This window comes from Nematostella vectensis, chromosome 2, assembly GCF_932526225.1.
Source record: "Nematostella vectensis chromosome 2, jaNemVect1.1, whole genome shotgun sequence".
Taxonomy (NCBI): domain Eukaryota; kingdom Metazoa; phylum Cnidaria; class Anthozoa; order Actiniaria; family Edwardsiidae; genus Nematostella; species Nematostella vectensis.
Window position 1 is genome coordinate 1,620,205 of NC_064035.1, and position 25,474 is coordinate 1,645,678.

General features: G+C 39.3%; 4 protein-coding genes across 6 annotated transcripts; 2 read left to right on the forward strand and 2 right to left on the reverse strand.

Annotated features, from left to right (window-relative positions):
- The first annotated feature begins 398 nt into the window (after positions 1-398).
- LOC5518283 (max-like protein X) lies at positions 399-4,975 on the forward strand. 2 transcript variants are annotated; one of them, XM_048724387.1, is made up of 10 exons: positions 400-468; positions 955-997; positions 1,083-1,139; positions 1,226-1,332; positions 1,453-1,549; positions 2,131-2,230; positions 2,551-2,587; positions 2,931-2,975; positions 3,183-3,299; positions 4,113-4,975. In XM_048724387.1, the coding sequence occupies exons 1-10, from the start codon at positions 442-444 to the stop codon at positions 4,176-4,178; spliced, it is 696 nt and encodes a 231-aa protein (XP_048580344.1). In that variant the 5' UTR covers positions 400-441; the 3' UTR covers positions 4,179-4,975. The 2 variants fall into 2 exon arrangements, with proteins under 2 accessions (XP_048580345.1, XP_048580344.1); XM_048724388.1 differs by lacking the exon at positions 2,931-2,975 and having other exon boundaries at positions 399-468.
- A 22-nt stretch (positions 4,976-4,997) lies between these two features.
- LOC5518336 (neuroligin-4, Y-linked) lies at positions 4,998-8,602 on the reverse strand. The gene has a single exon (XM_001638251.3). The coding sequence runs from the start codon at positions 6,862-6,864 to the stop codon at positions 5,086-5,088; it is 1,779 nt and encodes a 592-aa protein (XP_001638301.3). The 5' UTR covers positions 6,865-8,602; the 3' UTR covers positions 4,998-5,085.
- Positions 8,603-8,743: 141 nt separating this feature from the next.
- On the reverse strand, positions 8,744-12,518 carry LOC116602006 (vesicular, overexpressed in cancer, prosurvival protein 1). Its single transcript, XM_032363015.2, has 4 exons — positions 12,322-12,518; positions 11,428-11,498; positions 10,826-10,897; positions 8,744-10,475 (listed from the first exon to the last, which is right to left on the reverse strand). The coding sequence occupies exons 1-4, from the start codon at positions 12,370-12,372 to the stop codon at positions 10,151-10,153; spliced, it is 519 nt and encodes a 172-aa protein (XP_032218906.2). The 5' UTR covers positions 12,373-12,518; the 3' UTR covers positions 8,744-10,150.
- LOC5518337 (SWI/SNF-related matrix-associated actin-dependent regulator of chromatin subfamily D member 1) lies at positions 11,830-24,743 on the forward strand. Of its 2 annotated transcripts, XM_032363011.2 has the most exons (17): positions 11,830-11,985; positions 12,111-12,163; positions 14,536-14,696; positions 14,842-14,881; positions 15,230-15,352; positions 15,643-15,705; positions 15,930-15,989; positions 16,509-16,619; positions 17,009-17,050; positions 17,757-17,816; positions 17,996-18,094; positions 18,179-18,241; positions 19,445-19,542; positions 21,110-21,164; positions 22,129-22,209; positions 22,908-23,132; positions 24,406-24,743. In XM_032363011.2, the coding sequence occupies exons 3-17, from the start codon at positions 14,569-14,571 to the stop codon at positions 24,457-24,459; spliced, it is 1,302 nt and encodes a 433-aa protein (XP_032218902.2). In that variant the 5' UTR covers positions 11,830-11,985; positions 12,111-12,163; positions 14,536-14,568; the 3' UTR covers positions 24,460-24,743. The 2 variants fall into 2 exon arrangements, with proteins under 2 accessions (XP_032218902.2, XP_001638238.3); XM_001638188.3 differs by lacking the exons at positions 11,830-11,985; positions 12,111-12,163 and adding an exon at positions 12,611-12,859.
- Positions 24,744-25,474: the final 731 nt, after the last annotated feature.

Below are 25,474 nucleotides of genomic sequence, written 5' to 3' on the forward strand. Positions count from 1 at the left end.
AGGTCTCGTCACAAAATTTTCCAAATCCGTAGAACCAAAACATCGCGTGTGTTTCAATGGAGCTTCCTTTTTTTATTCTGGGCACAAGGAATGTCAAATACAAGGAAGTACAAAGGTTAAAGCAGCAATGTAGACCTAGGTCGTAGTGTGCTGCACTACATTACTATAGCATCAACACACCCATTTCCAAGAGACACAAGCGTCGGGTAATGGCAGCTGAAGGTAGCAGAATGGGTGGAATTTCCTTTATTCCATTCCGGAATGGGAACGCGGGATAAACGGAGTAACTACGCAGCTGCTTTGTCTCTTTTTCTATTCTAATCATTCTCATTCCGGAATTACGAGTGACAAACGCGTCATAAAATTTAGTCGGCTGTGCGCACTTTTTTTCTTGGGTTACCTGTGGTCATTGCCAGAGACTGGTTTCTAGATGTATGCAATATGGCCGTCGAGTGGAACGATACGGAGGTAAAGCTGCGTTCTCTTTCCCATAGATTCGCTAATAGCAATTCTCACGCCTATTAAGGCAGTCAAATTATTTCTTTACCTACCTTTCGGTCATTGAATGACTGTGTGAGATATGTATAAATCGATTGACTTCAGAGAAAGTATATTTTTTCAAGGTTGTTTCGCTTACGTTTCGAGCTTTAGCCCTTCGTCTGTGCACGAAGATTCGACTATAATGGATATAAGATAGCGATCAACTCGCATAATCGAATATTTATATTCCTTTTTAATTTTGTCAAGGATTATTTTGATGATGCCGATGCTAATAATAGTTGCAAATAATCATCTTTGAAACTAAATGGTTTTTGGTCACACTCTTTTTGTAAATTTGTTAACTCTAGCTCTTTCCTTATTTAAAGGGATTGTAACGCAGGATCCAACTGTGTAAAATTGTATCCAACTGTATGTTCTTAATAAAGTGGTAAACGCTTTTTATCTTTTCTTCAGATAGTAAGTTTGTCTAGTGAGATCGACGACCAGCAGAATTCAGGTATGACTTACAGCTTCCAACAAATATATAAATCATGTGCCATATACCTGCCCTAAGAGATGCATCATATTACCTCTCTTTGTAGATTCGATAGATGTAAAGTCTGAACCTCCTAGCCCAGAGGATGGAAACAAAACCATTGGTAAACTAATCTGCTTCACCTATCTTGTCTTTTGCCACTTACAAAGTATACAATGGAAATTGAGATTAATTTTGAAATTTCACCAGATTCTGATGCCCTAGATGAATTAGATTTTGACTCCTCGTCATCTTCCAAGCAGAATAGACGATTTGCACATAGCGTAGCAGAACAGAAGAGGAGGGATGCAATAAAAGTAACTAGTTAATGCTATGATAATAATGATAATAAAAATGGTGATGATAATTAAATTCCCCTTGCAGGCACAAGACTGAATGGGAAGCTGTTAAAAACATAATGTGTGATTTTTTTTCAGAAAGGCTATGATGATTTGCAGTCAATAGTGCCTACATGTCAACATAGCACCTCAGCGGGATCCCCAAAACTCAGCAAAGCCATTATTCTGCAAAGAAGTAGGTCACTGGTCCACTAAGTGGGTGTTATCTTTTTAATTACATATCAGCTTACTGTATATGGGTTTTAAGTAGGCTTATTAGTAATTCTTTAAGTAGCACTTAATTAATTTACTCATTATAAAATTGAGGTCCAGGAAGTGCAAATCTTGTCATTTATGTTTTTGGGGGGTAATTTTAATTATATTTGATGTACTAATTTTATTTATTGTTACCCAATTCAATGTATCCGACATACAGACAGACATACATTTTATGAACTTTCCAATTTATTTCCAAAAATGTTTCTTTATATAAAAAGAGCATAATGTCCAATTATTAATTTACTTGTATTTACTGCCTTATTCAATAGAAATTGAGATGTGTACTCTCATTCCGAAATTGTTGTTGACAGGAATTGTTCTATAAAGGGGGAAGGGTGTGTAAATTAGAGGATTTAGAGCTAACACAAATGCTGTAAAACAACTGCGTATGTAGTCAGTCGGATGTGGGGTATGCATTAAACGTTAGCATTTATTTTTACCAAGTTCTGCTTGCTTCTTTGATGTTTCCCCAACATTAACCACAGCTATGTTTTTCAGCAATTGAATATGTGAGCTTCATGCACCATCAGAGAAAAAAACATGAAGAAGAGCTTGAGAAACTGCGAAAGGAGGTCCTAGCACTGAAGATCATGAAACAGTAAGTTTTTCTAATGACATTATCACCCAGCATTTGTGACATTGCTACACTTGGTTGACCACAAGACAAAGGAAGTGTTCAAAGGCAAAGAAATTGTTTAAAGACAGAGGAAGTGTCCGTAGACAAAGGATTGTTTAAAGACAAAGGAAGTGTGTGAAGACAAAGGGATTGTTTAAAGACAAAGGAAGTGTTTGAAGGCAAAACATCCCCAAACAAGACAAGGATGTTGGATTCACCGAGGTCACACAACAACCAATTTGGCTATAATATGACCAACCAACCTGTAGAAACTGATCTATTTTTCTTTTCTCACATAAAAGGAATTATGAACAGATTGCAAGGGCCCATGCTGATCAGGTTGGTATATCCCGCTGTATGTGCCTGATACTAACCAGCAAACTACCAGGAATTAACCAGCAAATGTCCAGGAACTAACCAGCAAACGTCCAGGAACTAACCAGGAAACTACCAGGAACTAAACGATAAAACTATAAAGGCAGATACAAACTGTAGAAAAACTAGATGGTCTGCTTAGCCAGCAAACTACTAGCAAATAACTTAAAAAATATATAGCTAAGCAGGTGTCTTTTATAGTGTAAAGATCCGAAATGTAAAAGACTACCCCACCCATCATTCTGACAGTTCTAAAACAAGGAATCTGGAATATAATGATGTAACATCCAATTTTTAAATTTGACAGCCAATGTCAGGACAGCAAGTTTCAGAAGAGGCAAAGTTTAGTGTGGTAAGTGCTAGTCTAAAGTCTGGGTCAAGTGCTACAGATAGCAGGTGGTGGGGAGACAGTACCCCCTCCCCTAGCAAGACCCTGCCCCGCTAGCCAGCAAATACAGAGTGACTTGGCTGCCCCCACCCCCACCCCCCCAGACAAAACATTCTTTCTTCTTCATGGTGTCTCTAGACATTTGAAATATTGTCTTGTTTTTTTTTAAAGTTCAAAGCCATATTGGATAACCAGTTTGTCACATTTGATGGGACGGTGGTAGTGAATGACTTTGACAGTCTATCGTCTGGGATATTCCACTGGCTAGAGGAGTACTGCAAACCCCAGGTAGATTGAAGGACTAAAGATTACAGCTATACAAGATTGATATTGAGGTGTTCTGTGCCCTTCCTTCTCCCAGTTTATCATTTCTTTCTTTGCCATTTCCCATTTTGTCATTTCTCTGTTTTTCTGTTTGTCATTTCTCTCTTTGCCATTTCCCATTATTTCATTTCTCTGTTTTTCTGTTTGTCATTTCTCTCTTTGCCATTTCCCAGTTTGTCATTTCTCTGTTTTTCTGTTTGTCATTTCCCATTTTGTCATTTCTCTGTTTTTCTCTTTGCCATTTCTCATTCTGTCATTTCTCTGTTTTTTTTTTGTTTGTCATTTCTTTTTTTGCCATTTCCCATTTGGTCATTTCTTTGTTTTTCGGTTTGTCATTTCTCTCTTTGCCATTTCCCATTTTGTCATTTCTCTGTCGTTCTGTTCGTCATTTCTCTCTTTGCCATTTCCCATTTTGTCATTTCTCTGTTTGTCTGTTTGTAATTTCGTTGTTTGTCATTTCCCTGTTTGTCATTTCCTATATGCCATTTCTCTCTTTGCCATTTTCCAGTTTGTCATTTCTCTCTTTGCGATTTCTCAGTTTGTCATTTCTCTCTTTGCTATTTCCCAGTTTGTCATTTCTCTCTTTGCCATTTACCAGTTGGTCATTCTCTGTTTGTAATTTCGTTGTTTGTCATTTCCCTATATGTCATTTCTCTGTTTGCCATTTCTCGGTTTTTCATTTCCCAGTTTATTTCCCAGTTTGTTATTCCCCTGTTTGCCATTTCCCAGTTTGTCAGGCTTTTTTAATTAAGAAACTTCCTTGTTTTTTTTTTCCAGTATTTCATGGACACTGTCATTAGATCTTTAAGAACACTTAGCACACAAGGTGTGCTCCAAACATAGCAGCATTGATGAACCTAGAATCAAGTGTAGTCCTTAACGATACCAGAGGCCATGCACCATACATGTCCAAACGTACAGGACAACAACAGATTTTTCTCTTGTCTTATGGTGCAGTAAATCCTACAGTACAATAGAGACCAGAGTTCTCCCATTATTTGTAAGTCCCCGTGTATGCGAGTATCGCGTATTTGTAAGTCCCCGTGTATGCGAGTATCCCGTATTTGTAAGTCCCCGTATATGCGAGTATCCCGTATAAGTCCCCGTATATGCGAGTATCCCGTATTTGTAAGTCCCCGTATATGCGAGTATCCCGTATTTGTAAGTCCCAGTGTATGCGAGTATCCCGTATTTGTAAGTCCCCGTGTATGCGAGTATCCCGTATTTGTAAGTCCCCGTATATGCGAGTATCCCGTATAAGTCCCCGTATATGCGAGTATCCCGTATTTGTAAGTCCCCGTATATGCGAGTATCCCGTATTTGTAAGTCCCAGTGTATGCGAGTATCCCGTATTTTTAAGTCCCCGTATATGCGAGTATCCCGTATTTGTAAGTCCCAGTGTATGCGAGTATCCCGTATTTGTAAGTCCCCGTATATGCGAGTATCCCGTATTTGTAAGTCCCCGTATATGCGAGTATCCCGTATTTGTAAGCCTCCGTATATGCGAGTATCCCGTATTTGTAAGTCCCCGATCCCGTATTTGCAATCCTGGTTAGAGTAGTACTATGGGACTCTCAACAATATTCACTTGAAATGTATTTGGAGGTATATAACTAATAAACATGATCATAATTGTTCCATTTAATTTTTTACTGTTTTTTACTTTATTCGTGAGCGGGCTTATGCTTTATATTTGGAAGCTTTTTTGTACACATCTGAGCGTTTGGCGGATCAATAAGAATTCTTACCATCAGGGTATCATAATCAATGATGCGCAGATAAAAATTATGACATTAAACGCAGTATTTACGCTCGCGCTTGATTTCTGCGGTTTTTCCGTCGCGTTGTGCTGACAGGAAAAGTTCCTAATCTTCGGTATGTAATAGTTCCACAAGGCCACCCTCCTTGGTTCGTATTTATCTGCGATTTGTGGTCTTGCTTGCACTTTCAAGTAATCCCCTTGCCTTTGGCTGTACCTCTCCCAAGTGATGCCTTGCACGGGTTGGGGCGTCGGGTCCCCGAACTTGAGAAAATTGCTATAAAGCTGTAGCAATAAATGACTAACGTTTCGGTCCTCCTTGGTGTAAGCGATGTGTGTCGCATTATGTATGGGTGCGCCGAACGTGTAGTCCGCATTGCTACTGTGTGTTGCCCATTTCAAACGGCTGTTATTAGAAATGTGTGAATATTCGAATAGGTACGTCGCCGAGTATTCCGAGTGAAAGTTCGCACTCTCCATTGTCGGTGCGACGATAAATATATCCGTGCAAAGTGCCACTAACGCCTTATAAAGCTCATCCGGGTCCGTTGTCTTCGCCCAAGGCTGGTACGTAAACTCGATTGCGTCGGCTAACCGAACTGCCGTCATGGGATCGTGGATTTTCATGAATTTCTGTAGCGCTCTTTCGATGCCTTTCCTGAAGTAGCTGGGCGTGAGTTGGTCGGGTAGCTCGAGGTCGCTGATCATGTGGAAACCGTCGTGTTTGGTGAAGCCCAGCATGAGGGGGAGGGGCTGGAACTTGCCCTCTTTGCGCAAATTACGGGGCGTGTCTAGCAGGAAGTAATTATCGACGTGTGGTGCTGGGAAGGGGTCATAATAAAAAGCCAGGTCCTCTGCATCTTTAGTCTGCAAGCATTTCACCATCCGTACATGATCTTCCGTATCGCACAGCAAGTTCTTAGCCACATTCTTAGATTTCGCAATCGCAGTTTTTAGTGGATTGACCGCAAATGGCGAGAGCTCGGTACCACTCTCCATAATAGCCTTCTGGAAGAGCCCCTTGGTCAGAGGCGATAGGAGATGGAGCCCGACACTAGACGCTCCCGCGCTGTTCCCGACAAGTGTGATCTGGTTCGGGTCCCCCCCGAACCCCGCGATGTTCTCTTTTACCCACCGAAGTGCCTGGATTTGATCAAGCATCCCGGCATTCCCAGGGGCCTCGACGTCTCCGGTCGTCAAGAATCCGAGTACCCCGAGTCGATAGTGGATTGTCACCAAGACGATGCCGTACTGTGGAGCGATTTCGCCGGGGGTTTTAACCCTGTTAGGGGTCCCTAGGTAATAGCTTCCGCCGTGGATGTAGAATAACACTGGGTAGGCCTTACGTGTTTGCACAGAGTCGGAGATGTCGGGCCAAGCCGGCGTGTAAATGTTTAGATTAAGGCAGTCCTCGCGCATGTTCTTTTTGCTAAAGTCCGGCCACGTCCGTCTGATAGAGCTTTTTAGAAATTCAAAGTAGAGCTTTGATTGCACGCAGATGTTGCCAAAAGAAGTTGCATTGTAAATCTTTTCCTTCCAAGGTTTGAGGGGCTGTGGTGGCTTGAATCGTAAATCCCCTATCGGTTGTTGGGCATATGGTATTCCAAGAAACTTGTTAATCTTTCTCGCAGGTCCCTGAGCACTGGCAAGCGTTTGCGCCAGTCCTAAGACTTTCCCATACTTAGTGTTGATAATAACGTCCTCCGTATTCGAAGGCACGAAGCTTAAAGTTAACAATACAAAAAGCCAAGTCTGTTGCACTAGCATCATTCTGGCGCGAATTTCTATTCGAGCTGTAACATAATATAGTGGAAGCAGGGCTCAAAAAAGAGCCGACTAAATTCTATGATGAGCCAGATCGGCGCTCGCGGGTGTCAGAGACAGCTTAAAGATGTTTGACTAGAAAGGCTTGGTTGGCGTACGCGCCTCTCCCCTCTCCCCAAATACGAGGCTTTTCACTAGTGCGGTTTTTCACTGATTGGCTGCAAGGGATCAACTCTGGCACCACATCTTACCGCAAGTTAACAGCTAACCTCAGCTACTATCTTGTAGTGCCTACTACCGCTGACAAACAAATATCAGATGCCAATATCGACGCGCTAGGGTGAGCCTGAAGAGCTGAGCGCTCGTCATGACACAGTACGCCTAGCTCGTGGGGTCATCGAAATGCCGTCTGATTCGTCTACATCTCAACAGTAATGTGCAGAATGCGAAACGGTCTATTCAAGCTTGAACGCTATATTCTAGATGCAAATACTCTGAGATTCCTTGCATAGTTAATTTAGTCTAACCATAAAACAAATATCTGGAAGCCTTAGAAAAGTATACAAAAATACCAATATACAGGTCGCCCCCTGGCTCGCAGCATCCAGAGCTTGTGTGCCATCCAATAGAATACACAAAACACGACTTATAGACGGAGATGACTATGGAAGGAATTCGAGCGTAACAGTGTACATAACTCGGGTGTTTGGGGCTCTAGAATGTCTTTCGTGTGATACATTCCGGTAATAAAAGCAGGTGCTAGACTATCGATACAAATCTGCTCAAGTCACACTCAATTATCACAATACTTTACGCCAAAACGGGCATCTCGCGCTTTTGGTTTGCTTGGAGTGTGTTTCCCAAGGGGTAAGCTATTTTCTTCTTCATCTCGTTAAAAACGTGTTGTGCGCTATAAGATGGTGTGTAGTGGTCTAAGTGCACAGAGATCCTAAAGAAGGCAGGTGTTAGGAAGCTGATACACTGTGGTTGACGAAAAGTGATTATTTGATTGGGAATCGGTCAGAAGGAAATGTAGAGTCAATTTAGATCACTGATATGCGGCCCACAAAAATCAGGGCGCATTGCTTCAGTTGTACAACAAGCATAAAACAGGCAAAGCTAGAGTCTTTACCTCTTAAAAGTAAAATTTTCTCTTGGTACAAAGTAGCTGAGACTATTCGAGTTGCAAGATCGTACTTTCTTTCCCAACCATTACCTGACATGCGTCTGTATCTCTGTTTGTCTAGAACCGTAAACCCTACTTTGCACCCAATTTAATTCGTACAGCCGCACCCTCCACATGAACTGCCTGCTAACAGGAATCGGCTTCTATAGCAGACAGAAAAAGCCATTCAAAACCACAACTTTAGTCTGAATTCACCATTAAAAATTGTGGAAGAGGTGCTTTTTCTTTCCCATATCTAAGTAATCATTTGTGGCAATTCATACGAAGTGGATTTAGGCCCTCTTCTGTTTTGTAACCGCCAGTTCTTAACTCCATTTGTATCTAAGTCATCTTATCGCACGTTATATGCCATGTAATAAGAAGTCTATAGAGTATGAAATGGCAAATTTGATGCGATACCAGCGATCGTAAGACGATGGTTACTCAACCTCAACTTTTTATCAAAGTGAAGAAAACTGAAAAACGTTCTAGTTTTATCAATGCACAATAAACTAATGCTATTATTATGTACAAATTAAAATTATAATGACTGGCAGACAGGCATCGGACGATACTTAACGATGGAAGGACGATATTTTGTTAATGGGGGAGGGGGGGATCAGGCGCTCCCGTCGTCAAATATCACCGCGTCCTTCCCTTAGACGTCAATGGGACTAATATCCAGTTTGTGCGCCAGTGCAAAAAAAAAAAAGGATTAGATGCTTTGCAAGGTTGAGGTTTATTGAATATGTTTCACGGTTTACAAGAAATGTCGAACCCTGCGACAGGGAACACCGAACATGGAGCATGTCATTACAGCACGTTAACTTGTGCACCACGTCAAGCTTTACATTTTACACAATCGTACCTTATCCTAAACAGGACTTTGAGGAGCTTTAACACTAAAACTGTATTTCCCTGCAATTATTACCTGACACATTCTTTTACCAATTCTGTTTTTACCAATTCTGTTTCTCTGCGCTTAGTATAGGATATAAGGTTTTTAAAAGGTAGTGCATTTGAGATCTCTTTCTGAGAAAGTAAAAACAATAAATAGATATTATACGAACTTAAATTCACGCGGTAAACTTCTTATAATTATTAATATAATTATTAATCTATTCTTGTGTTGGAAAGACCACTCATAATCGTAATATTACGATACTGTTCAGCATTCAAATGCACACGATGCGAACTGATCAGCTCTTGCGTAATTGCAAAAGACCATAAGGCGATCCTTCTTAGGAGACTGTTTATCCTAAACAAATTTCCAGTAACAGTATATGCCGAGAGCAGCATACATAAAGGCTGGTGTTTACTAGAACGCATGCGCGACGCAGATTATGTTTTGCCCCCCAAAACAACTATTTTCTTGGCTACGTTTCTGCCTGCCCGATTCTTACTTGTGTTTGACCAATTGTCATTAGTGTTTGACAAATTTTCATTGTGTTGCGCATGTGTTTGACCGATTGTCACTTGGGTTTGAGAGATTTTCACCAAGGTCGTGCTTGTGTTTGATAGATATTCACCAGGGTCGTTCTTGTGTTTGGCCTGATGTTGAAGGCCATCTTTAACAAATGAACACTTCCACTCACTCTTCTATATATACTACTAACAACTACTCTATTTTGTACACATAACACCAATAGGTGAAGCCACCCAGGTATGGGGTGGGGGGGGGGGGGGGGGGGTGAACCTACAAGTGTGGGTCATTTCTTATTGAAGGATTTTCAATAACATACTTATACTTCCCCCCTCTCTCTCTAGTCTGGCCACGCCCATGTCCAGCCCAATAAATCCATGTTTTTTTTACATATGTACTGTAGACACAAAAAAATACAATGCACCAGACTCTACCATGTCGAATCCCAGTTTATATTGCTTTGGACATTGATCTTTGGTCTTTATTTATTGCTTCATAGGTGCGTACCTAGAGAGGGGTGCGATATCATATGGGAAATTATAGTATTTCAGCAACCTTCAATAAAATGCATGCAAGTGCATCTAGTGAACCCCCTCCCCCCTGGTACATGTCTGCTATAGGGTCACTCAAGACTATCAATGTTGTACAATTAGTGTATTGTAATATATAAATGTTTAAATAAAGATTCATATAACCCATTAGTACTACTTGTTGGCAATATTTGGCATCCCTGTAGCATGGGCATATGGCGGAGGAGGGCCTTGTGAGTATTCAAATCTAGTATTGTAGTGCACCATGCCCTGTGCTGGGGCCATCATAATGGGTCCCCCAGGGTGGGCGGAGTAGGCCGGGGGAGGCTGCCATCCTGCAGGGGGTCCAGGGTAAGGACCACCAGGATAAGGGTGTGTCACTGTCGTGGTGATAGATGCAGGTGCAGTCGTGAGTAGGAGGCGACGCCTTGGGGCGTAGCGGTATCGGTAGTACCACCAGATTATGAAAATCACCAGGAAGAATGATGAAAGAACAAACCTAGAATAACACACAAACTTACCTTAGTATAATAAAAGGATAAAACTTTACTGTAGGTATCTATACGACATTGAAATATTTACACACAAACATGTCTTAGTATAATACTAGGTTAAAACTTTCTTAAACTGTAGGTATTTAAAGACATTTAATCACTGATAAACTAGATGCCTTAGTATAATAATAGGAACCTTTTTATAATTAAACCAAGAAAGAATCACGGGTACTCTTGGAAAATGTCATGTTTCATTTTCTTATGTTTTATTTCAAAGGGAAAGAGAGGGTGGCTCTAAAAGAGATAATGGGTTTCATAGAATATGCCTAAAAATTAAAGTGATTACTTAACTTACCACAAATACCATCTTGCATAAACAACGGTGCAACAACTCCGTGTTCCGCAACAGTACTCATTGTTTGCACATCTTTATCAAAATAAGGCAATTTTTATTTTTCATTAATAGAGAAAAACTTTGCTGACTTTTTCCTACCTATGTATCAAACAAGCATTAGTAAATTATGTATCTAAACGAAACAAACAAAATAAATAAAAAAGGATAAAGGTATGACCCAGATATCTTCTAATATATTAGTCCCTTCAAGGTCTGAGACATGCATCAGGAGATAGCAACTCATTTTATTGTGCTTCTCAAAAAGAAAACAAAGCTCAACCCATGTACAACACCATAAACCCAAGCAGATCCGAACACAGAAACAGCCTGAGTTTGGTTAGAGCGGGGATCTGAACTTTGGGTGGAAGAGACTACCAACACCTTGTCCACACATATCTGTTTTCAATTGAAAACACAACCTTTTTGTTACGGATACAGGTAGCATCCACACGTAAACGCGAAAACGATGATCGAAAACGGAACGATTTGAAAACGACAGTCATTCCAAATAAATAATGAATAAAAAATGAGTAAATGAATCAATGTATTCTAAAAAAACTTACGTGTATGAACTTCTTCTTAATGAATAGTTTGCATCATAATAGGTGTAGGTACAATATGTGTAAGCTTGACACTGAAAAACAACAATGATGAAACATAAGTTGATTGGATAAAAAATGTGAATGAAATGAACAAGCTCAATCAGAGTTGGAATAAGCAGGAAAGAATGGATTGGTGCATCAGACCAAAATCTATCAGATGTCAAAGGTTTTTCATACGAACATCTGAATTTTTTAGTTTGAAATAAGATATATATATATATTTTTAATATATAATTATGACATCACTTCAGTTTATTCATCGCCTTCATTTTAACAAATTAACCCATTAACCAATTAACACCTTAATTTCGTAGAACTGACATTTGGCAATTGCCATTCGCGCTGACATTGAAATAGGTGTTTGTTGCGAAAGGCTAAGGAGACTCCATGGTGTCCGGCTTCTAACATTTCAAGTTAAAACTTTTTGCTAAAGACAACACTATTCTATTCGCACAACTTTACTTTTAGTAATAGAATCCCAACATGGCAGACGTCGTTTTTTCGTATTCTAGTCTTTTTGTAAGTATAAAGCGCAGTACATAAGTTGTGTAGTCCGAAAAATCCCCTTCAATAACTTGGAATCGGTTTCTATGATTGCTGTAATCCCGTGGTTATTCTCACTTAATTTTTTTTTTCAATTTCAGAAATCCTGAGTCTCAAACAGATAACTGGAATCACAACTGCCGATCTATTAGCGGTAGGGAATACGTATCGCGGAGGGTATCAATTTGGAAGTAACCTTATTTTCACTGTTTCGTATAATCTTACTTAATATAAGCGAATCGAGTATGGCGTTTCATAATACGCTAACTAAAAACTTTGAAAATAGTTCATCTATAGCCAATTCTGACTTACCGCGGAAAGAAATTGCGCTATCGCTATCGCCAACGCACTCCACTTCGACATAATGGAGGAATATTTGTTTGTGTTGTGTTCACTGAGTGATCCCTCGTTTTCTGTTCGGCATTCCGGAAATAGGACGTCTCATTATCGACTGCTAAAGCTTCGCTTCGTAACCGTATCTCGAATCATCATTTACTAATTGAGGGCAAGCCAATTAAAATGTTATAATAACATGAGTATACTAAAAGACCTTAGATAAACCTAAATTTCTCCATTTGGGAGCTGTGAGGCATGTCTTCTTTTTAGATTGGCATGACAGTGTAATCTGTTATTAGTCGATGTAACCTCGGCCAAATATGATTTAGGCAATGTTAGCTCGGCTCTATAGCATGGTATCCTCGCAAGGAGTGACGGGTAGCCCTTGTTTGAAAGAATCAAAATGGCGGCACGTTTTCCAGCGTCAATGCAGATGCAAAAGATGGCAAATATGCCTCAACAGGGAGGCGCCTTCCCGCGGCCACAGTTCCAACAGCCGACTTATGGGTTACAGGTACAGTTTACTTGGTATTTCGTCAAGTGTGATGTGTGTTTGAGATGTCACACTCGTACTTCTATCTGTGGTGGTAACCTTGATACTCTTTGCTTTAGCACCATGTCCTAAGGCCCTGGCCAAACAAGGATACATGTTGCCGGAAACATTGGGGAAACATGTTTCCTAAATGTTTCCGAGGGTGGCCAAACGGACACGAAACATCGGGAAACATGTTTCCTCTGCAGGGCCACGCGCACTGTCCACGTCAAGTACAGAGCTCAGTAAATAGCGCACGCGTTAAAATAACGAAGCCTGAAAACTTTTTTGCTTAAAAATTGCTCCATTCTTTATTTTTTATCTGTCAAGTTACCAGAGAAAATTGAAAATTTAGTTTGCTTTGCACTATTGAAGTTTAAGACATTATTACGAACTTGATCATATCTCTTCTTTGTTGGATATGTCCCATAGATATTTCCTATTTTCGTATGACACAATCAAACGGTTTTTTTCGTCTGCCCGTGCCTTTCCCTTTTCTTTGGCCTTTTCTGCACAGCAGCGACATCTTCGTCTGCCTTTTTGATTTGGTACACCGGGAGCATTGCCAGGTAACGAGCCTAGAAAGTGTTGCCTTGCGTACAGGTAGCCCAGGCTCACGGTTAGTGCACAGGTAGCCCAGGCTCACGGTTAGTGCACAGGTAGCCCAGGCTCACGGTTAGTGTAGAAGCACTATAGCAAGCAGAGATTGTATGAGTGACCTAAGCATATGGGACATAAGCACTTTATTATATAGCGGAAACCATAAAAAGTATACAGGTTTGCATTGCCTAGATAAAACGTGGCTTAATACGTATCCTGGACTCCTGGATTGTGCATGCCAAACAACTGCCCCTGAACCAAGACAAGTTAAACCAAGAAGTCTGATTTGACACTTTGTCAAATTATATAGTAGAGACAACACCCAAAGAAATCAGTGACCCCCCTTTTAAAATCCAAACACTTTCGAAGCTCCCCCTTTAGACATCGGAAATTTCTTGCACAGACTTTGACGTAATCAATATCACTATTGTCATATTGTCAATCAATATAACTAATCACAGTTCAAAGCAAGGCCTTTCTGATAGCGTGGCGAGTACAAGTTTCAGCTTGTGCGTTTTCCACTCAGGCCCAAATATCCCTGAGTTTATGACTTATGTGAAAACTGCTAGGCTTATTTTATAATTAAAAAGGCTTAGAATGGCAATTGATGGCAGAGGTTAGTCAACTGTCAAAAACTCTTTTATTTTTAAGTCAGATCTTCTGATCTGATAAAAAAATTATTTCAACCATGGTTTCACCCTATGCAAAATACCACATGAAAAGCAAAAAAAAAAAAAATGGTGAGGTTGATAATCCAGGGAAGCCATTTAATATGTACCTACTGTATAATCTTAGAAACATTTTAGCTGTTAGTGTTGTGCTGCTGTATCATTCCAGCACTGTCCACACTGTAAGGACAAGCTCACAGGCTTGTCAAGTCCCTCCCGGGGGCTTGCACATTGATAAGTTCATAAGCCTTATGCATAGCAGTTTCATAGCTATATCTAATAAAGTATACTTTACAAATTTATACTTACAAGTCTTAACATATGAGTTGAACTTAATAGGTTTTTGTTTTGAAATAGAAAAATATCTAATTTGTATGTTGAATATTTCAGCAAAGACCAGCTGGTGTGCCTGGCCAAATACCGATGAAGATGCAGAGTGCTGGAGGTCACCCCTATGCCCCTAATGTACCCAGGGCGGGGCTAGCGCCAGGGCCAGCAGCAGCATTAGACCAGGCACGTAAACGCCAGGATATCAAGTCACGAAGCAGAAGGTAAGAAGCACAATAAACATAATCATTAACTGGTATTATGATGATTATTATTGTTGTTGTTACTTTTTTTATTTTGAATTATTCAATCCATTTTCTTACCCCAGAGAATTCTGTTTATAAATGATTTTTGGTTTTGTTTCTATAGCAGAAAGAAGAAAATGGCAGACAAGGTCCTCCCTCAGAGGGTATGAACAATATATGCTACATGTGTGTTTACTCAGATAAAAAGTACTAGCTTTTAGATTTATTTGACACTTGATCTAACTAGGAAAAAAAGACTCAAGAGCACAAAACACAAAATGTGGTCAGATTATTAAACACAAGAAAATCCAGCAGTTCTGTTGTATTCCTAGCTTATTTGTCTGTCCACTTTATTTGCGATGGCACTGAATTTAACATATGAATTTTATAAATACCAATTTTCAAATATTTACAGTGTAAATATGTATAGTACGATCTCATTTCTTACATTGACACAATTAATTGTATGAAACAAAGTTTTATTGTTTGAAATTCGTGATTTTTATTCCTAGGTAAGAGATTTAGTCCCTGAGTCACAAGCCTACATGGATCTCCTGGCATTTGAGCGTAAATTAGATGCAACAATCATGCGCAAAAGAATGGATATCCAAGAAGCTCTGAAAAGACCTATAAAGGTACAAATACTTGAGGATTCCACTACTGTACTTAGTTATGGAAGAACAAATACAAAACAATTCCACTACTTTCTCATGGAAGAATGAATACAAGAGAATTCCACCACTTTCTCATGGTTTCTCATGGTTCAATGAATATAAAAAGATTTCAACCACTTTCTCATGGAAGAATGAATACAAAAGAATTCCACTATGTATTTTCTCATGGAAGAAAAAATACAAAGTTATGGGGTCGTTTCTTAAGTATTTTGATGTACAGTTCTGATTGTTGATTAAATTAATATTTATAGACAAAAAAGAAGCTAAGGGTTCACCTCACAACCAGCTTCCAGACTCCAAAGCCTGACGCAGAGGTGAGTGCCAAGCATCTCCACAGAGCTTATGCTTTATCACTTTACACTTATCAATGCATCAAAACCAAGTTTCTGGGAGATAGAGGGAGAAACGTTTTAACTAAGACCCCTATTTTTAAGCCTATAAACTATACACAGAGATAAGATTGTCTTTCTTTTTTTTTTGGGGGGGGGGGGGGGAGGAGAATTCCATGTTTTTTTCACGTTATGTTACTTGTTTACAGGATGGAGAGGCTTTGGTGCCATCATGGGAGTTACGAGTTGAGGGAAGGATCCTTGAAGATGTAAGTACTTTAGTGACCCATTCACTATCATAGTGTTCTTGACACGGTTGTGTAAAAAGATTTTTGTAAGGTGAAATGTGTCCCTGTGGTGTAACATGCTCCTGATGAAAACTTTTCAAATGTTTCAGTGTTCAGGCCTTCAGTTTTTAGGTAAATCTGTGAAAGTAATTCAGTTCAAACACATGCTTGACGAACCACAGCTATGTAGTATGTAGACTTGTCTAAGGCTTCAAAGTTTTTTATGTCGATGGAGAAGTTTCTCACCAAGAAGAAAGAGAGCCACACCACCCTGAAACAATGATTAGCAATGAGTTATGCCTAGAATGATTTTGTCGTTTTTTTTTCAGAAGGCCTGTGATAAAAGTCATTTTATTCATTTCTAATTGTATAACTGTTTGTATTCCTTATTTTTGTTTAATTGACCCAATTCAGGTTGTATAACTGTTTGTATCCCTTACTCTTTTTAAATTTACTTGATTATGGTTGTATAACTGTTTGGACTCCTTATTTTTGTTTAAGCCATCAAATAAAAGTGAGCCTCAGAGAAAGAGGAAGTTCTCCACCTATTTTAAAAGCCTCGTCATTGAGCTTGACAGAGAGTTGTATGGCCCTGATAATCATCTTGTTGAAGTAAGTCATAAAATTACTTACTTACAATGTACACCTACTTTACACCTGAACAGATCCAACAAGACCATTCAAGGGGTTAATGGATAAACAGATACAATGTAGCCTTAGAAATATGGCGAGAGCCAAAATATCACTATCATTATGTAAAATATACGTATCAAAAAAGTGTGACGTCACATCTGTTTTATGGTTAGTGGGACCAGAAATCAATCTTGTTATGTTCTGAGAATCGTTATATCAAACATATTTATAACAAGGTTTCCACTGTAGTGTTAATCAAGCGTCCATCTTTAGTTAAAAAATATTATTTCATTTATTTATGTTTTCTGCATTGTTTAAAAAATACATTTCTAAATTTGTCAATTGTGATTGACTGTTTGTGGTTTTAGTGGCACCGCACAAGTAATACCCAAGAGACAGATGGCTTTCAAGTAAGACCAGTTAATTTAGGAGGCAAAATAACTGAAAGTCCCCTTATTGCAGACTTTTGCCTGAGAGGGTCGTGATTTGTTAACAGGGTTCAAAATGATTATTTCCAAATAAGTTCAATTTTGCTGGCTTAAGGGAAAAACAACTTACTATATACAAGCGCCCCAAAATCCAGTTGTCCTTGCATACTTGGTATCATTTAAGTTGTAAAAAACTATTGTGCTGACATGCTCACATGTTCAACATCACTGTAAACATTAGCAAAATACCTGGCTCACAAAAAAACATTTGGGTACCCACAAGCATGACCAATTGGTGGCGCTGTATAAAGATGTTTAGTACAATGATGAAGTACTGTTACTGTATAGAATGAATGATGATGATGATGAATGATGAATCACAAAATATTAACACAAGCCTGGCAGTTTACCATTCTACACATTCAAAACACAAAACAGGGCACACAAAGATATGTACAAAATGCAACGCAAAACATTCTGATATGCAAAAACAATTAACCAAGAGTGCAAGGAACGTTGGATTTCAAGCCTCGAGCATTGTGTTGACTCTGGATTCTATTTGTTGCCACAGTATTTTGAGCACTATGTCTAAAGTAGACAAAAAGTACTCTCTTGCTAGCTAATGATGCCGGATATGCTAATGTAGTTAGATTTGAATTTCACATTTTATTTAACTGCTATGTGACAGGTCAAAAGGCCTGGAGAAGAAAATGTCAAATGTACCATCATGTTCCTGTTAGATTACCAGGTATGTATACCTGATGTGATAACATTAGCCAGTTATATATTCCTGATGTGATCACATTAGATTAGCCAGTTATGTACTCTCAATGTGATCACTTTAGCTTGGTCTTGAATTTAGCTACTTCCATATCACATAAGTTATATTATATCTTCAGCTAATCTATTTTTTTACCATTTGCATAGCCGCCACAGTACAAGCTTGAGCCTAGGCTTGCGCGACTACTAGGGATCCATACCCAAACTCGCCCTGTTATTGTCAATGCCATCTGGCAGTATATAAAGGTGAGAAGAGTAACTTTTTAAAAATAACTAACTCTAGCTATCTCGCGAGGAGTGAAATATTATTCTATACTGTTTTTATTCCAGAGCCACAACCTGCAAGACTCCCATGAGAGAGAATATATCAACAATGACCGTTACTTCCAACAGGTGAGTCAAATAGAGAGATTGTCATCTTGACTTGACATCATCTTCCTCAACATCATCTTACTTGACTTCATCTTACTTGAATTCATCTTGACTTGACATCATCTTGACTTGACTTCATCTTGACTTGTCTTTATCTTACTTGACTTCATCTTGACTTGTCTTTATCTTACTTGACTTCATCTTGACTTGGCATTATCTTACTTGACTTCATCTTGACTTGTCTTTATCTTACTTGACTTCATCTTGACTTGTCTTTATCTTACTTGACTTTGTCTTGACTTCATCTTACTTGACTTCATCTTGAATTGGCATTATCTTACTTGACTTCGTCTTGACTTCATCTTACTTGACTTTATCTTAATTGACTTCATCTTACTTGACTTTGTCTTGACTTGACATCATCTTGACTTGACATCATCTTGACTTGACATCATCTTACTTGGCTTCATCTTTCAGTACTTGACTTCATCTTGACTTGACATCATCTTACTTGTCTTCATCTTGACTTGACATCTTACTTGACTTTATCTTGACTTGACTTCATCTTACTTGACATCTTCTTACTTTAATTCATCTTGACTTGACTTCATCTTACTTGACTTCATCTTGATATGACATCATCTTGACTTGACTTCATCTTGACTTGACATCATCTTACAGTACTTAACTTCATCTTGACTTGACATCATCTTACAGTACTTGACTTCATCTTGATATGACATCATCTTGACTTGACTTCATCTTGACTTGACATCATCTTACAGTACTTGACTTCATCTTGATATGACATCATCTTGACTTGACTTCATCTTGACTTGACATCATCTTACAGTACTTGACTTCATCTTGATATGACATCATCTTGACTTGACTTCATCTTGACTTGACATCATCTTACAGTACTTGACTTCATCTTGACTTGACTTCATCTTGACTTGACATCATCTTACAGTACTTGACTTCATCTTGACTTGACATCATCTTACAGTACTTGACTTCATCTTGACTTGACTTCATCTTGAATTGATATCATCTAGGCCCTCACTTGCCTGCTCATCAGAGGCACCCTCAAATTCTGCCAATTTTTCCTTCATATTTTCCTAAAGTTTAAGCTAAGTTATTACAGAAATTAACACCAAGATACAATTATAATGTTTATTGTACTGTAGGATATCCTACGGCCTTACTTTCTGTATGTTGCAGATCTTTGAATGCCCACAGATGAAGTTCAGTGAGATTCCACAGCGACTCAATCAGCTTCTTGTCCCCCCTGATCCTATTGTTATTCACCATCTTATAAGGTACAGCTTCTTGTCTCCCCCTGATCCTATTGTTATTCACCATCTTATAAGGTACAGCTTCTCGTTCCCCCTGATCCTATTGTTATTCACCATCTTATAAGGTACAGCTTCTTGTCTCCCCCCTGATCCTATTGTTATTCACCATCTTATAAGGTACAGCTTCTTGTCTCCCCCCCCCCTGATCCTATTGTTATTCACCATCTTATAAGGTACAGCTTATTGTTCCCCCCTGATCCTATTGTTATTCACCATCTTATAAGGTACAGCTTATTGTCCCCCCTGATCCTATTGTTATTCACCATCTTATAAGGTACAGCTTCTCGTTCCCCCTGATCCTATTGTTATTCACCATCTTATAAGGTACAGCTTCTTGTCTCCCCCTGATCCTATTGTTATTCACCATCTTATAAGGTACAGCTTCTTGTCTCCCCCCCCTGATCCTATTGTTATTCACCATCTTATAAGGTACAGCTTATTGTTCCCCCCTGATCCTATTGTTATTCACCATCTTATAAGGTACAGCTTATTGTCCCCCCTGATCCTATTGTTATTCACCATCTTATAAGGTACAGCTTCTCGTCCCCCCCTGATCCTATTGTTATTCACCATCTTATAAGGTACAGCTTCTTGTCTCCCCCTTGATACCATTGTTATTCACCATCTTATAAGGTACAGCTTCTTGTCCCCCGTGATCCTATTGTTATTCACCATCTTATAAAGTACAGCTTATTGTCCCCCCTGATCCTATTGTTATTCACCATCTTATAAGGTACAGCTTCTCGTCCCCCCCTGATCCTATTGTTATTCACCATCTTATAAGGTACAGCTTCTTGTCCCCCTTGATACCATTGTTATTCACCATCTTATAAGGTACAGCTTATTGTCCCCCCTGATCCTATTGTTATTCACCATCTTATAAGGTACAGCTTCTTGTCTCCCCCTGATCCTATTGTTATTCACCATCTTATAAGGTACAGCTTCTTGTCCCCCCTGATCCTATTGTTATTCACCATCTTATAAGGTACAGCTTCTTGTCCCCCCTGATCCTATTGTTATTCACCATCTTATAAGGTACAGCTTCTCGTTCCCCCTGATCCTATTGTTATTCACCATCTTATAAGGTACAGCTTCTTGTCTCCCCCTTGATACCATTGTTATTCACCATATTATAAGGTACAGTTTTACCTGTGCCAGGGACATGAGGATAGAAGCACAGAAACTCTTGATTCTTAAGGAGGAAGGGGGGGGGGGGTTAAGAATGAGAAGGAGTTTATATCAAAGTCCTGTTTTTGACACTAGGTATTTTGACTCCCAAATACTCTAATTTTTGTATATTACGCTAGTACTGTATCTACACTTAAATTGTTTGGTGTTCCTTTTACATCCTTTTTTGGAGACATTTTATGTTAATGCATGGTAAGGGAAGGCTTATTTAAATATTTGAGCATGAGAGGGAAAGGGGGAGGGGGGGTAATAGAGCTTTTACCGCAATCCACAATTTGTTATTTGACCTACTTGGCTGGTGCAGTATGTCACCCCAAACTTCTTTTGAATGTTCACTTTGCAGTAAAGACACCCCTGAAAACAAGCGAGTCACCTGCTATGACATAGATGTGGAAGTGGTGAGTTTGGCTTTGCCATCTTGCCTTCACAATTTGCCAGTTCAGAGTTTAAGAACAGGCATGGGGAGACTAGGTCGAATCCATCGAATCAGACCAAATGAGTGATTTTGAAGAAGAGTTTGTATGGTGGTCTTGGAGAAAAATCCTTCCTACAAAGCCATTTTACAAGATATGGGAAAACCAACCACATTGATGTGTTGCACACTCATTCTTTTACCTTTCGACCACGTATTGTTATGAATATGGTAACTTTGGTACCTCAAAAACAAAATGGTTTTCGTCCACGAAATTCAAGTAATATTTTTGCTAAACATCTAAGAACAATATTGATGTGAATTTAACAGCATAAAAATTGAAACTACTACCAATGCTTTTTATACTCCGATCTGGAGTTTGCCAATGAACTTTTACAGTATTTGAGTGAAGGAATGACTCAGGGTACTCCGGAAATTGCTCCGTAGAAATACCTTTTGCGCCTAATTCATCCCAAATTGCCTCCTATACGAAGTGAAATACTTTTGGCAATGAATGATTTCACCATATCTTTTAAAGCTGTTTTGTAGAAAGGATTTTTCTCCAAGACTCACAATACAAACTCTCTTGTGAAATTGCTCTTTTGGTCCGAAAGATCCCAGTCCCTCACTGCATTTCTTAAACTCTGAACTGGCACATTGTCACAGTTCCCTTAGCTAATTTCTATGATTTCTTCCTTTTTACAGCAGCTTGAGTACACATGGCTCTTTAAACTGTATTCTGCTTGCTCTTTTACATGTGCACTGTATTCTGCTTGCTTTTTTATTTGTTCTGTTTCTGTGATTGCCACAGTTATTTTACACATGTACTGTTTTTTGCAATTGCTGCAGTTATTTCACATGTGTACTGTATTTGTGCTTCTCACAGTCTTTTCACATGTGTTCTATATTTGGGCTTCTCACCGTTCTCTCATGTGTACTATATTTTGTAGGATGACACATTGAAGGCTCAAATGCATTCATTCCTTCTTTCGACGGCCAGCCAGAATGAAATTGCAACTTACGACAACAAGGTGAGTCCAAACCATCAGTGTGTCAAATCCATACATGCTGTCAATCATAAGATGCTGTCAATCATGAGATGCTGTCAGTCATGAGATGCTGTCAATCATGAGATGCTATCAATCATGAGATGCTGTCAATCATGTGATGCTGTCAATCATGTGATGCTGTCAATCATGAGATGCTGTCAATCATGAGATGCTGTCAATCATGAGATGCTATCAATCATGAGATGCTGTCGATCATGTGATGCTGTCAATCATGTGATGCTGTCAATCATGAGATGCTGTCAATCATGAGATGCTGTCAATCATGAGATGCTATCAATCATGAGATGCTGTCAATCATGTGATGCTGTCAATCACGAGATGCTGTCAATCATGAGATGCTGTCAATCATGTGATGCTGTCAATCATGTGATGCTATCAACCGTGAGATGCTGTCAATCATGTGATGCTGTCAATCATGTGATGCTATCAACCGTGAGATGCTGTCAATCGTGAGATGCTGTCAGTCGTGAGATGCTGTCAATCGTGAGATGCTGTCAATCATGAGATGCTGTCAATCATGAGATGCTGTCAATTATGAGATGCGGTCAATCATGTGATGCTGTCAATCATTAGATGCTGTCAATCACGAGATGCTATCGATTATAAAATGCTGTCATAAAAAATGTTTAAACATATCATGATCTTGTTTCCCATCACAGATTTATGAGACCGTTGAGACTATCAACAGCCTGAAGATCAACAGGGAGTTCTTCCTTGGTTTTGCACGTGATCCACAGGATTTCATAACTCAGTGGATCCAATCCCAGTCACAAGACCTAAAAGTGATGACGGACGTCGTGGGGAACCCTGAGGAAGAGAGGAGAGCTGACTTCTACTACCTGCCCTGGTCCCAGGAAGCTGTCTGTCGCTACTTCTATAGCAAGGTCAGTAAGAATGCAACCATGATTGGCATAACTCGCGGCGAAAATGGGAAAAATAATCGAGAAACTTTGCGCATCATATTCATGTCACTGTAGCACATCGTAACATATGTCACGCTTGCATCATAATATATCGTAACATGTCACGCTTGCATTATAATATATGGTAACATATGTCACGCTTGCATCATAATATGTCATAACATGTCATGAATGCATCATAATATATCGTAACATATAACACGCTTGCATCATAATATGTCGTAATATGTCACGCTTGCATCATATTATATCATAACATGTCACGCTTGCATCATAATACGTCGTAAGATATGTCACGATTGCATCATATTATATCGTAACATATGTCACGATTGCATCATAATATATCGTAACATATGTCACGCTTGCATCATAATATGTCGTAACATGTCACGCTTGCATCATAATATATCGTAACATATGTCACGCTTGCATCATAATGTTGTAACATGTCACGCTTGCATTATAATATATCGTAACATGTCACGCTTGCATCATATCGTAACATATGTCACGCTTGCATCATAAATGTCGTAGCATATGTCACGCTTGCATCATAATATATCGTAACATATGTCACGCTTGCATCATAATATACCGTAACATGTCACGCTTGCATTATAATATATGGTAACATATGTCATGCTTGCATCGTAATATATCAATCTATCAATCAATTTTTATTGGTAAAACTTGGTGATAACAAACATGGGAAGAGCCAAAGCCGAAGGCTTTTAAGCTTAAAAGTGGCTTAACTTCAGATATATTAAGAGTACAGGAGTGAAAGATCGATGTATAGCTTACATGATTGGTACAATGGAAAAGAATAAAATAATAAATTATAATAATACAATAACAATATAATATTAATAACAATAACTAATCCAAACTAAACTAAAATCGTTGACTTGTAGTAGAGGTCGTCAGCGGACCTCCAGGTGTTGGTGAAAAAGAAAATATTATGGATCCATAAAGTGGTGTTTGAGTTTGGATCTGAAGTTGTGGGGTTTTAAGGAATTTCTAAGGGAGAGTGGAATATCATTCCAGATAGTAGGGGCTTGTAGAAGATGGAAAAGTGATATTTGGTGTGTTTTTATGTAAATTATGCTTTGAGCGTGTGGAGTAATTGTGTATATCGGAATTGACCCACAATATTGAAGATAAAGACAGGGGTAGCAAATAATAAAGGTGTGAGAAAACATATCGTAACATATGTCACGCTTGTTCTTCACAGGTGCAGCAAAAGCGAGCAGAGCTGGAGCAAGCTCTTGGAATACGCGGCACTTAAAATACACAGTCGAGGAGAACTCACTACATAGCCACGACCGTTGCTATACGATGCTCCAGAAGGACGATGGGATTTAGCTAGGCCCTTCCCCCAAGCAATAATGAGGCTTGAAATCTTTAGAGACTATCAGTTTTATACTATGCTCCCAGTTTAGTCTTGATGTGGTCATCAACGACAAGTGCTGGTCAAAGGCTATTACACATACACCTTGTTATTATATTAAAGAATGTCAGTCAGGCCTTTCGCATACACCTTGTTATTATATTAAAGAATGTCAGTCAGGCCTTTTGCATACACCTTGTTATTATATTAAAGAATGTCAGTCAGGCCTTTCGCATACACCTTGTTGTTATATTAAAGAATGTCAGTCAGGCCTTTCGCATACACCTTGTTATTATATTAAAGAATGTCAGTCAGGCCTTTCGCATACACCTTGTTAACCTTGTTATTATATTAAAGAATGTCAGTCAGGCCTTTCGCTTCCAAATGAAAAAAAGGGGTCCCGCATTACTGAGTCACGCATTACTTGGTCACGCAGGGCTCGTAACTGGTGCATTTTCAGTGTGTCTTTCACGATTCCCTTTGCCACAGGGTCACCAAAGCGAGAGAGCATGCTATATACAGGCCCGTACCCAGGATTTTTCTTGGGGGAGGGGAGGGGGCGTGCGAAATCTGAAAAAGTGGACCTAATATTTCTGGTGCAAGGGGGAGTGAGTTTTCTGATAAAAATCTGACCACCCCCGAAAGAACATTTTGTATGCCTTTGCAGTATCTCCACGAGACGTTTATTGTCAGATTTGACTAAAATACAAGTCTGACTTATGGAATAATAACATACCAGGGTGATCTAGCTTATGCTTTAAAGTTTTGTCTACAAATAGCACGTCTATTGAGGACCGAAAGTGGACTTTCGGCCGTTGTGTGTGTTCACCCCCCCCCCCCCCCCCCCCCCCTCCAAGGAATCCCCGAAACGAACCCTTAGAAATTGGGAAAATGGACATCGGACGATGGGGTC